Genomic DNA, 12,235 nt, shown 5'->3' with positions numbered 1-12,235 from the left:
TTTCACTATATATTTTACCTCTTGGGGATGTTATTCGAAAACATAATGTAAACTTTCACTGCTATGCGGATGACACACAGCTGTACATTTCAATGAAACATGGTGAAGCACCAAAATTGCCCTCGCTAGAAGCATGTGTTTCAGACATAAGGAAGTGGATGGCTGCAAACTTTCTACTATTAAACTCGGACAAAACAGAGATGCTTGTTCTAGGTCCCAAGAAACAAAGAGATCTTCTGTTGAATCTGACAATTAATCTTAATGGTTGTACAGTCGTCTCAAATAAAACTGTGAAGGACCTCGGCGTTACTCTGGACCCTGATCTCTCTTTTGAAGAACATATCAAGACCATTTCGAGGACAGCTTTTTTCCATCTACGTAACATTGCAAAAATCAGAAACTTTCTGTCCAAAAATGATGCAGAAAAATTAATCCATGCTTTTGTCACTTCTAGGTTAGACTACTGCAATGCTCTATTTTCCGGCTACCCGGATAAAGCACTAAATAAACTTCAGTTAGTGCTAAATACGGTTGCTAGAATCCTGACTAGAACCAAAAAATTTGATCATATTACTCCAGTGCTAGCCTCTCTACACTGGCTTCCTGTCAAAGCAAGGGCTGATTTCAAGGTTTTACTGCTAACCTACAAAGCATTACATGGGCTTGCTCCTACCTACCTCTCTGATTTGGTCCTGCCGTACATACCTATACGTACGCTACGGTCACAAGACGCAGGGCTCCTAATTGTCCCTAGAATTTCTAAGCAAACAGCTGGAGGCAGGGCTTTCTCCTATAGAGCTCCATTTTTATGGAACGGTCTGCCTACCCATGTCAGAGACGCAAACTCGGTCTCAACCTTTAAGTCTTTACTGAAGACTCATCTCTTCAGTGGGTCATATGATTGAGTGTAGTCTGGCCCAGGAGTGGGAAGGTGAACGGAAAGGCTCTGGAGCAACGAACCGCCCTTGCTGTCTCTGCCTGGCCGGTTCCCCTTTTTCCACTGGGATTCTCTGCCTCTAACCCTGTTACGGGGGCTGAGTCACTGGCTTGCTGGGGCTCTCTCGTGCCGTCCCTGGGGGGGGATGCGTCACCTGGGTGGGTTGATTCACTGTTGTGGTCGGCCTGTCTGGGTTCCCCCCCCTTGGGTTGTACCGTGTCGGAGATCTTTGTGGGCTATACTCGGCCTTGTCTCAGGATGGTAAGTTGGTGGTTGAAGATTTCCCTCTAGTGGTGTGGGGGCTGTGCTTTGGCAAAGTGGGTGGGGTTAAAATCAAATCAAATCAAATCAAATTTTATTTGTCACATACACATGGTTAGCAGATGTTAATGCGAGTGTAGCGAAATGCTTGTGCTTCTAGTTCCGACAATGCAGTGATAACCAACAAGTAATCTAACTAACAATTCCAAAACTACTGTCTTATACACAGTGTAAGGGGATAAGGAACATGTACATAAGGATATATGAATGAGTGATGGTACAGAGCAGCATACAGTAGATGGTATTGAGTACAGTATATACATATGAGATGAGTGTGTAGACAAAGTAAACAAAGTGGCATAGTTAAAGTGGCTAGTGATACATGTGTTACATAAGGATGCAGTCGATGATGTAGAGTACAGTATATACATATGCATATGAGATTAATAATGTAGGGTAAGTAACATTATATAAGGTAGCATTGTTTAAAGTGTCTAGTGATATATTTACATCATTTCCCATCAATTCCCATTATTAAAATGGCTGGAGTTGGGTCAGTGTCAATGACAGTGTGTTGGCAGCAGCCACTCAGTGTTAGTGGTGGCTGTTTAACAGTCTGATGGCCTTGAGATAGAAGCTGTTTTTCAGTCTCTCGGTCCCAGCTTTGATGCACCTGTACTGACCTCGCCTTCTGGATGATAGCGGGGTGAACAGGCAGTGGTTCGGGTGGTTGATGTCCTTGATGATCTTTATGGCCTTCCTGTAACAACGGGTGGTGTAGGTGTCCTGGAGGGCAGGTAGTTTGCCCCCGGTGATGCGTTGTGCAGTCCTCACTACCCTCTGGAGAGCCTTACGGTTGAGGGCGGAGCAGTTGCCGTACCAGGCGGTGATACAGCCCGCCAGGATGCTCTCGATTGTGCATCTGTAGAAGTTTGTGAGTGCTTTTGGTGACAAGCCGAATTTCTTCAGCCTCCTGAGGTTGAATAGGCGCTGCTGCGCCTTCTTCACGACGCTGTCAGTGTGAGTGGACCAATTCAGTTTGTCTGTGATGTGTATGCCGAGGAACTTAAAACTAGCTACCCTCTCCACTACTGTTCCATCGATGTGGATAGGGGTGTTCCCTCTGCTGTTTCCTGAAGTCCACAATCATCTCCTTAGTTTTGTTGACGTTGAGTGTGAGGTTATTTTCCTGACACCACACTCCGAGGGCCCTCACCTCCTCCCTGTAGGCCGTCTCGTCGTTGTTGGTAATCAAGCCTACCACTGTTGTGTCGTCCGCAAACTTGATGATTGAGTTGGAGGCGTGCGTGGCCACGCAGTCGTGGGTGAACAGGGAGTACAGGAGAGGGCTCAGAACGCACCCTTGTGGGGCCCCGTGTTGAGGATCAGCGGGGAGGAGATGTTGTTGCCTACCCTCACCACCTGGGGGCGGCCCGTCAGGAAGTCCAGTACCCAGTTGCACAGGGCGGGGTCGAGACCCAGGGTCTCGAGCTTGATGACGAGCTTGGAGGGTACTATGGTGTTGAATGCCGAGCTGTAGTCGATGAACAGCATTCTCACATAGGTATTCCTCTTGTCCAGGTGGGTTAGGGCAGTGTGCAGTGTGGTTGAGATTGCATCGTCTGTGGACCTATTTGGGCGGTAAGCAAATTGGAGTGGGTCTAGGGTGTCAGGTAGGGTGGAGGTGATATGGTCCTTGACTAGTCTCTCAAAGCACTTCATGATGACGGAAGTGAGTGCTACGGGGCGGTAGTCGTTTAGCTCAGTTACCTTAGCTTTCTTGGGAACAGGAACAATGGTGGCCCTCTTGAAGCATGTGGGAACAGCAGACTGGTATAGGGATTGATTGAATATGTCCGTAAACACACCAGCCAGCTGGTCTGCGCATGCTCTGAGGGCGCGGCTGGGGATGCCGTCTGGGCCTGCAGCCTTGCGAGGGTTAACACGTTTAAATGTCTTACTCACCTCGGCTGCAGTGAAGGAGAGACCGCATGTTTCCGTTGCAGGCCGTGTCAGTGGCACTGTATTGTCCTCAAAGCGGGCAAAAAAGTTATTTAGTCTGCCTGGGAGCAAGACATCCTGGTCCGTGACTGGGCTGGATTTCATCTTGCAGTCCGTGATTGACTGTAGACCCTGCCACATGCCTCTTGTGTCTGAGCCATTGAATTGAGATTCCACTTTGTCTCTGTACTGACGCTTAGCTTGTTTAATAGCCTTACGGAGGGAATAGCTGCACTGTTTGTATTCAGTCATATTGCCAGACACCTTGCCCTGATTAAAAGCAGTGGTTCGCGCTTTCAGTTTCACGCGAATGCTGCCATCAATCCACGGTTTCTGGTTAGGGAATGTTTTTATCGTTGCTATGGGAACGACATCTTCGACGCACATTCTAATGAACTCGCACACCGAATCAGCGTATTCGTCAATATTCCCATCTGACGCAATACGAAACATGTCCCAGTCCACGTGATGGAAGCAGTCTTGGAGTGTAGAGTCAGCTTGGTCTGACCAGCGTTGGACAGACCTCAGCGTGGGAGCCTCTTGTTTTAATTTCTGCCTGTAGGCAGGGATCAGCAAAATGGAGTCGTGGTCAGCTTTCCCGAAAGGGGGGCGGGGCAGGGCCTTATATGCGTCGCGGAAGTTAGAGTAACAATGATCCAAGGTTTTACCACCCCTGGTTGCGCAATCGATATGCTGATAAAATTTAGGGAGTCTTGTTTTCAGATTGGCTTTGTTAAAATCCCCAGCTACAATGAATGCAGCCTCCGGATAAATGTTTTCCAGTTTGCAAAGAGTTAAATAAAGTTCGTTCAGAGCCATCGATGTGTCTGCTTGGGGGGGGATATATACGGCTGTGATTATAATCGAAGAGAATTCTCTTGGAAGATAATGCGGTCTACATTTGATTGAGAGGAATTCTAAATCAGGTGAACAGAAGGATCTGAGTTCCTGTATGTTTCCTTCATCACACCATGTCCCGTTAGTCATGAGGCATACGCCCCGCCACTCTTCTTACCAGAGAGATGTTTGTTTCTGTCGGCGCGATGCGTGGAGAAACCCGTTGGCTGCACCGCCCTGGATAGCGTTTTCCCAGTAAGCCATGTCTCCGTAAAGCAGAGAACGTTGCAGTCTCTGATGTCCCTCTGGAATGCCACCCTTGCTCGGATTTCATCAACCTTGTTGTCGAGAGACTGGACATTGGCAAGAAGAATACTGGGAAGTGGTACGCGATGTGCCCTTTTTCGGAGTCTGACCAGAACACCGCCGCGTTTCCCTCTTTTTCGGAGTCGTTTCCTTGGGTCGCTGCATGCGATCCATTCCGTTGTCCTGTTTGTAAGGCAGAACACAGGATCCGCGTCGCGGAAAACATATTCTTGGTCGTACTGATGGTGAGTTGACGCTGATCTTATATTCAGTAGTTCTTCTCGACTGTATGTAATGAAACCTAAGATGACCTGGGGTACTAATGTAAGAAATAACACGTAAAAAAACAAAAAACTGCATAGTTTCCTAGGAACGCGAAGCGAGGCGGCCATCTCAGTCGGCGCCGGAAGCATACATCCTTCCTGTTTGGCCCTGTCCGGGGGTGTCCTCGGATGGGGCCACAGTGTCTCCTGACCCCTCCTGTCTCAGCCTCCAGTATTTATGCTGCAGTAGTTTATGTGTCGGGGGCTAGGGTCAGTTTGTTTATCTGGAGTACTTCTCCTGTCCTATTCGGTGTCCTGTGTAAATCTAAGTGTGCGTTCTCTAATTCTCTCCTTCTCTCTTTCTTTCTCTCTCTCGGAGGACCTGAGCCCTAGAACCATGCCCCAGGACTACCTGACATGATGACTCCTTGCTGTCCCCAGTCCACCTGGCCATGCTGCTGCTCCAGTTTCAACTGGCCTGGGCCCTAGGACCATGTCCCAGGACTACCTGACATGAGGACTCCTTGCTGTCCCCAGTCCACCTGGCCATGCTCCTGCTCCAGTTTCAACTGTTCTGCCTTACTATTATTCAACCATGCTGGTCATTTATGAACATTTGAACATCTTGGCCACGTTCTGTTATAATCTCCACCCGGCACAGCCAGAAGAGGACTGGCCACCCCACATATGCTCTCTCTAATTCTCTCTTTCTTTCTCTCTCTCGGAGGACCTGAGCCCTAGGACCGTGCCCCAGGACTACCTGACATGATGGCTCCTTGCTGTCCCCAGTCCACCTGACTGTGCTGCTGCTCCAGTTTCAACTGTTCTGCCTTATTATTATTTGACCATGCTGGTCATTTATGAACATTTGAACATCTTGGTCATGTTCTGTTATAATCTCTACCCGGCACAGCCAGAAGAGGACTGGCCACCCCACATAGCCCGGTTCCTCTCTAGGTTTCTTCCTAGGTTTTGGCCTTTCTAGGGAGTTTTTCCTAGCCACCGTGCTTTTACACCTGCATTGTTTGCTGTTTGGGGTTTTAGGCTGGGTTTCTGTACAGCACTTTGAGATATCAGCTGATGTACGAAGGGCTATATAAATAAATTTGATTTGATTTGATTTGATTTGATTAGACAAACACAGTGAGTAGATTTCACACGCTTTCCTCTGATAAAGATCATTTTATAGAGGTGTAGGAGCTTGTTTTTTTAGTACCCTCAATCTGAAGTTAATTTCACACCTAGTACAGCACACACCACATATCAGTGGCCTCGAAAGTGTATAGAAAGCCCAGTTACATCAGTAAAAAAGACCAGTTAAATCAGTGTAGAAAGTATAGAAAGCCCAGTGACATTAGTATAGAAGGCCCAGTTACATCAGTATAGAAAGCCCAGTTACATCAGTATAGAAAGCCCAGTTACATTAGTATAGAAGGCCCAGTTACATCAGTATAGAAAGCCCAGTTACATCAGTATAGAAAGCCCAGTTACATTAGTATAGAAGGCCCAGTTACATCAGTCTAGAAAGCCCAGTTACATCAGTATAGAAAGCCCAGTTACATTAGTATAGAAGGCCCAGTTACATCAGTATAGAAAGCCCAGTTACATTAGTATAGAAGGCCCAGTTACATCAGTATAGAATGCCCAGTTACATCAGTATAGAAAGCCCAGTTACATTAGTATAGAAGGCCCAGTTACATCAGTCTAGAAAGCCCAGTTACATCAGTATAGAAAGCCCAGTTACATCAGTATAGAAAGCCCAGTTACATCAGTATAGAAAGCCCAGTTACATCAGTCTAGAAATCCCAGTTACATCAGTCTAGAAAGCCCAGTTACATTAGTATAGAAAGCCCAGTTACATCAGTATAGAAAGCCCAGTTACATTAGTATAGAAAGCCCAGTTACATCAGTATAGAATGCCCAGTTACATAAGTATAGAAAGCCCAGTTACATTAGTATAGAAGGCCCAGTTACATCAGTCTAGAAAGCCCAGTTACATCAGTATAGAAAGCCCAGTTACATTAGTATAGAAGGCCCAGTTACATCAGTATAGAAAGCCCAGTTACATTAGTATAGAAAGCCCAGTTACATCAGTATAGAATGCCCAGTTACATAAGTATAGAAAGCCCAGTTACATTAGTATAGAAGGCCCAGTTACATCAGTCTAGAAAGTCCAGTTACATCAGTATAGAAAGCCCAGTTACATTAGTATAGAAGGCCCAGTTACATCAGTATAGAAAGCCCAGTTACATTAGTATAGAAGGCCCAGTTACATCAGTCTAGAAAGCCCAGTTACATCAGTATAGAAAGCCCAGTTACATCAGTATAGAAAGCCCAGTTACATCAGTATAGAAAGCCCAGTTACATCAGTCTAGAAATCCCAGTTACATCAGTCTAGAAAGCCCAGTTACATCAGTATAGAAAGCCCAGTTACATTAGTATAGAAAGCCCAGTTACATCAGTATAGAAAGCCCAGTTACATTAGTATAGAAAGCCCAGTTACATCAGTATAGAATGCCCAGTTACATAAGTATAGAAAGCCCAGTTACATTAGTATAGAAGGCCCAGTTACATCAGTCTAGAAAGTCCAGTTACATCAGTATAGAAAGCCCAGTTACATTAGTATAGAAAGCCCAGTTACATCAGTATAGAAAGCCCAGTTACATTAGTATAGAAAGCCCAGTTACATCAGTATAGAATGCCCAGTTACATAAGTATAGAAAGCCCAGTTACATTAGTATAGAAGGCCCAGTTACATCAGTCTAGAAAGTCCAGTTACATCAGTATAGAAAGCCCAGTTACATTAGTATAGAAGGCCCAGTTACATCAGTATAGAAAGCCCAGTTACATCAGTATAGAAGGCCCAGTTACATCAGTCTAGAAAGTCCAGTTACATCAGTATAGAAAGCCCAGTTACATTAGTATAGAAGGCCCAGTTACATCAGTATAGGAAGCCCAGTTACATCAGTATAGAAAGCCCAGTTACATTAGTATAGAAGGCCCAGTTACATCAGTCTAGAAAGCCCAGTTACATCAGTATAGAAAGCCCAGTTACATCAGTATAGAAAGCCCAGTTACATCAGTATAGAAAGCCCAGTTACATCAGTCTAGAAATCCCAGTTACATCAGTCTAGAAAGCCCAGTTACATCAGTATAGAAAGCCCAGTTACATTAGTATAGAAGGCCCAGTTACATCAGTATAGAAAGCCCAGTTACATTAGTATAGAAAGCCCAGTTACATCAGTATAGAATGCCCAGTTACATCAGTATAAAATGCCCAGTTACATCAGTATAGAAAGCCCAGTTACATCAGTATACAACGCCCAGTTACATCAGCATAAAATGCCCAGTTACATCAGTATAGAAAGTCCATTTACATCAGTCTAGAAAGCCCAGTTATATCAATATAGAAAGCCCAGCTACATCAGTTCAGAAAGCCCAGTTACATCAGCTTAGAAAGCCCAGTTATATCAATATAGAAAGCCCAGGTACATCAGTATAGAAAGCCCAGTTACATCAGTATTTAAAGCCCAGTTAAATCAGTTTAGAAAGCCCACTTACATCATTATAGAAAGCCCATTTACATCAGTATAGAAAGCCCAGTTTCATCAGTACAGAAAGCCCAGTTACATCAGTTAGGCCAGGTCTACTGCTCATGTCACAATCACCCGCCATTGCCAACATCTAATAGAAGCACACACACACTTGCAGTCACTAGCACACACCCCCTCCCTCCCTCTCGGCAGGCGGAGTTCCGGTGAGCAGGTGCGCCTGGGACAACCCAGAGTGATTTCAGAGGGCTTCAATCCCCCAACGGCCCCATGCCAAGACATCACGCAGACGTAGAATATACTGTAGACACACACACACACACACACACACACACACACACACACACACACACACACACACACACACACACACACACACACACACACACACACACACACACACACACACACACACACACACACACACACACACACACACACACACACACACACACACACACAGGAGTGGAAAAATCGATCTCCGTCAGTGTGGTGCGTCAGGGAAAATCTCCCTCCCACTCACACACATATTCATGATCAAACACCTGATAAATACACCTCTCTTCACCAGACAGCCAGCCTGAATATATTTTTAGATTTTAATTAAAGCTTAAAAATGCACAAATGTGTGTATTTATATTTGTATTTATTACGGATTCCCATTAGCTGCTGCCAAGGCAGCTAATTGTACTCCTTGCATCAGTTACCTGATGTGGAATAGAGTTCCATGTAGTCATGTCTCTATGTAGTACTTTTTTGTGGCACCTTACCACATGACTGAACAGTCGTCAAGGTGCGACAAAACTAGGGCCTGTAGGACCTGCCTTGTTGATAGTGCTGTTAAGAAGGTAGAGCAGCGCTTTATTATGGACAGACTTCTCCTCATCTTAGCTGCTAATGTTGTATCCAAGCAGTTTAGTCACCTCAACTTGCTCAATTTCCACATGATCTATTACAAGATTTAGTTGAAGTTTAGGGTTTAGTGGATGATTTGTCCCAAATACAATGCTTTAAGTTTTAGAAATATTTAGGGCTAACTTATTCCTTGCCACCCACTCTGAAACTAACACTTAACAAAGAATTAAAAGCAGTCATTTCAGTCACTGTGTAGTGAGACTCACCCTCGCTTCAACAGTTCAGCACTATACTGTTGAGATAAGGTAGGGGAGAGTAAGGATAGTTACACTTGATCACATTTTAAATACTCCTCTTGTTGGGTATACGTATAGATAGTGAGTAATGATGTAGGTGTAAGGGAGATTTGCCGACCTCAATCTCCACTTACAAGACAGCTGTGCACCGCCAATGGTTAAACACTTCAGAAGAAAGAAAGAGAAGGAAATGTTCCGTTAAGTAACTTTGACTCACTTCCAGTACCAATCACCAGGGACTGCTTGGGGGACATGAACATTTTACTATCTAGGGAGACCGAGGATACGGCGTCTCGATAAGGTGTTAACGAGGCGTGCCAGTCAAAGCACAGGTGAGATTGGAACCATTCCCTTTACAGGTACTGAAGCTTTCAAAATAGGGCAAGTTTGTTTTTGTGAGGACAAGGCTAGTTCCTCCAGGGGTCGAAGCAGACAAGGAGTAGGAAGAAGTGAAAATGCAACGGCAACTTCTCCTCACGGAGTTTCAACACATCTCCAGGCTGCATGTAGGTGTTTTGACTAACCAGACCATGAGTCATTTTGAAAAAGGGGGGGGGGAAACAACACTGTGACGCCCCTCCCACGCAAACACACCCACACTCACATGGTTAAGACGTCCAGGGTTTCCACGGGAGCTCGGACCACCTCGAAGTAGTTCTGCAGGATGGTGACGGTGCCAGAGAGGGCCTCGTGCCCGCAGCCGCAGAACAGCGCCACCCCGGCGTACAGAAGGATGGTGGCGAAGAGAGAGGCATACGGGAGGACGCCCAGGCATTTGACGCAGCACTCAAAGCATCCTGGACAGAGACAGAGAGAGAAGAGGAGAATGTTTAGACTAAAGGCAGCGGTAGAACATCTTAGATATTCACAGGTGCTCTAGTCATGAAATACGGTACATGTCTCACTCTATTCACGGCTCGACAGGAATTGAAATACGTTTGACACCAGAACCAAAGGAAATGAAAGCACTTAACAGCGAGGGAATCGTTGATTCAGAATCAGAAGATCATTAAATCAGCGTTTTTCATTCAACCTTTTATTTTATAACATCTATTTCACTACACCAAATCCCACCGCATCTAATTTAAAACGCACAGGGATCAAATGATATCCCATCTATCATCCGATAACAACAAACACTCTAACCACATTTCTCCAGTTGACCCAGAGCCAATACATTGTCTGTTGCCATCTCGGGAAGGAAGTTTACTGTCACTCCATCCAATCATAATCGCTCCTCGGACAGATTTATGGGTTTAATACAAAGAGCGCAAACGGTATTGATCTGTGGATTGCGGCCCTGCAAATGGAATCCCTCCCTTCACCCAGGCTAGAGCACCTGCTGGATTTATGACTAGTCGTAAACATGGTGAGTGAGTGAGTGAGTGAGTGAGTGAGTGAGTGAGTGAGTGAGTGAGTGAGTGAGTGAGTGAGTGAGTGAGTGAGTGAGTGAGTGAGTGAGTGAGTGAGAGAGAGAGAGAGAGAGAGAGAGAGAGAGAGAGAGAGAGAGAGAGAGAGAGAGAGAGAGAGAGAGAGAGAGAGAGAGAGAGAGAGAGAGAGAGAGAGAGAGAGAGAGAGAGAGAGAGAGAGAGAGAGCTACAAAACAGGACACTGATAGCTAGAAGACACAGTGAGAGAAGGATAGAAGGAGAGATGCAGTGAGAGAGGGATAGAAGGAGAAACGCAGTGAGAGAGGGATAGAAGGAGAGATGCAGTAAGAGAAGGATAGAAGGGGAGATGCAGTGAGAGAAGGATAGAAGGAGAGATGCAGTGAGAGAGGGATAGAAGGAGAGATGCAGTGAGAGAGGGATAGAAGGAGAGATGCAGTAAGAGAAGGATAGAAGGGGAGATGCAGTGAGAGAAGGATAGAAGGAGAGATGCAGTGAGAGAGGGATAGAAGGAGAGATGCAGTGAGAGAGGGATAGAAGGAGAGATGCAGTAAGAGAAGGATAGAAGGGGAGATGCAGTGAGAGAGGGATAGAAGGGGAGATGCAGTGAGAGAAGGATAGAAGGGGAGATGCAGTGAGAGAGGGATAAAAGGAGAGATGCAGTGAGAGAGGGATAGAAGGGGAGATGCAGTGAGAGAGGGATAGAAGGAGAGATGCAGTGAGAGAGGGATAGGAGAGATGCAGTGAGAGAGGGATAGAAGGAGAGATGCAGTGAGAGAGGGATAGAAGGGGAGATGCAGTGAGAAAGGGATAGAAGGAGAGATGCAGTGTAATGGATAATACTGTGTCTGTGAGGGGGGGGTATGTTTTATTATCTCAGACTACAGGAAGTGTCTATCTGACTGTCTCCGATGAAGAAAAGCGTGTTTGTGATACTTGAGTGTAACACTCCCATCTATCTTCAACTGGACTGGATAGGCGAGGTTCAGATATCGCTTATCAAACAAATCGGCAAATGTCCAATTGCAATATTGAACTCCTATTTTCCATAGCCTGGTCCCAGATCCATTCGTGCTCTTGCCAATGCCAACAACATTGCTGTTTGGCATGACAGTGAATGAAAAGGAGTTGGCATGATAGCTCAAACAGACTGGCACTCAGGCTTTCCTTGTTGTGTTACTAATGTGCACTAGGTGACTACAGCACAAATCCCAGTTCTGTTCTGCCTCTATTGTACATTAGTGCCTCTGGACTTGCTTTAGTTACAACACTTGGAAGGCATTTAAACTGCAGGGTCCCAGCTGTGATGTGAATGAATAACCCTCACACCTACACTACACCTTGACATAACCTGAAAGCACTCCTGTCTATTTCTGTTATACCCCTCTCTGGGCACACAGGATGCTCTGGAGACCACCACTGCTACAGCCTGGAGAATGTGCGTAAACCGTGTGTGTGTGTATGTGTGTGTGTGTGTGTGTGTGTTAGTCAGCTGATGTCAGGTGGTATTGAGTCTACCGTGAGCACAGGACCAGACTTC

At 45.7% G+C, this 12,235-nt stretch overlaps 1 protein-coding gene across 3 annotated transcripts in view; it reads right to left on the bottom strand.

The window, feature by feature from the left end:
* Positions 1 to 12,235, bottom strand: part of LOC124001732 (neuronal membrane glycoprotein M6-a) — a 98,753-nt gene that overhangs the window by 8,560 nt on the left and 77,958 nt on the right. For all 3 annotated transcript variants that reach the window (XM_046308755.1, XM_046308756.1, XM_046308754.1), the window contains exon 2: positions 9,912 to 10,104. In XM_046308755.1, the coding sequence (XP_046164711.1) occupies positions 9,912 to 10,104 (193 nt within the window). The remainder of the gene's footprint in view (positions 1 to 9,911; positions 10,105 to 12,235) is intronic.

Source organism: Oncorhynchus gorbuscha, linkage group LG17, assembly GCF_021184085.1.
Source record: "Oncorhynchus gorbuscha isolate QuinsamMale2020 ecotype Even-year linkage group LG17, OgorEven_v1.0, whole genome shotgun sequence".
Lineage (NCBI taxonomy): Eukaryota > Metazoa > Chordata > Actinopteri > Salmoniformes > Salmonidae > Oncorhynchus > Oncorhynchus gorbuscha.
The sequence above is the reverse complement of the archived record's forward strand: the minus strand, read 5'-3'. Positions and strand labels throughout refer to the sequence as shown.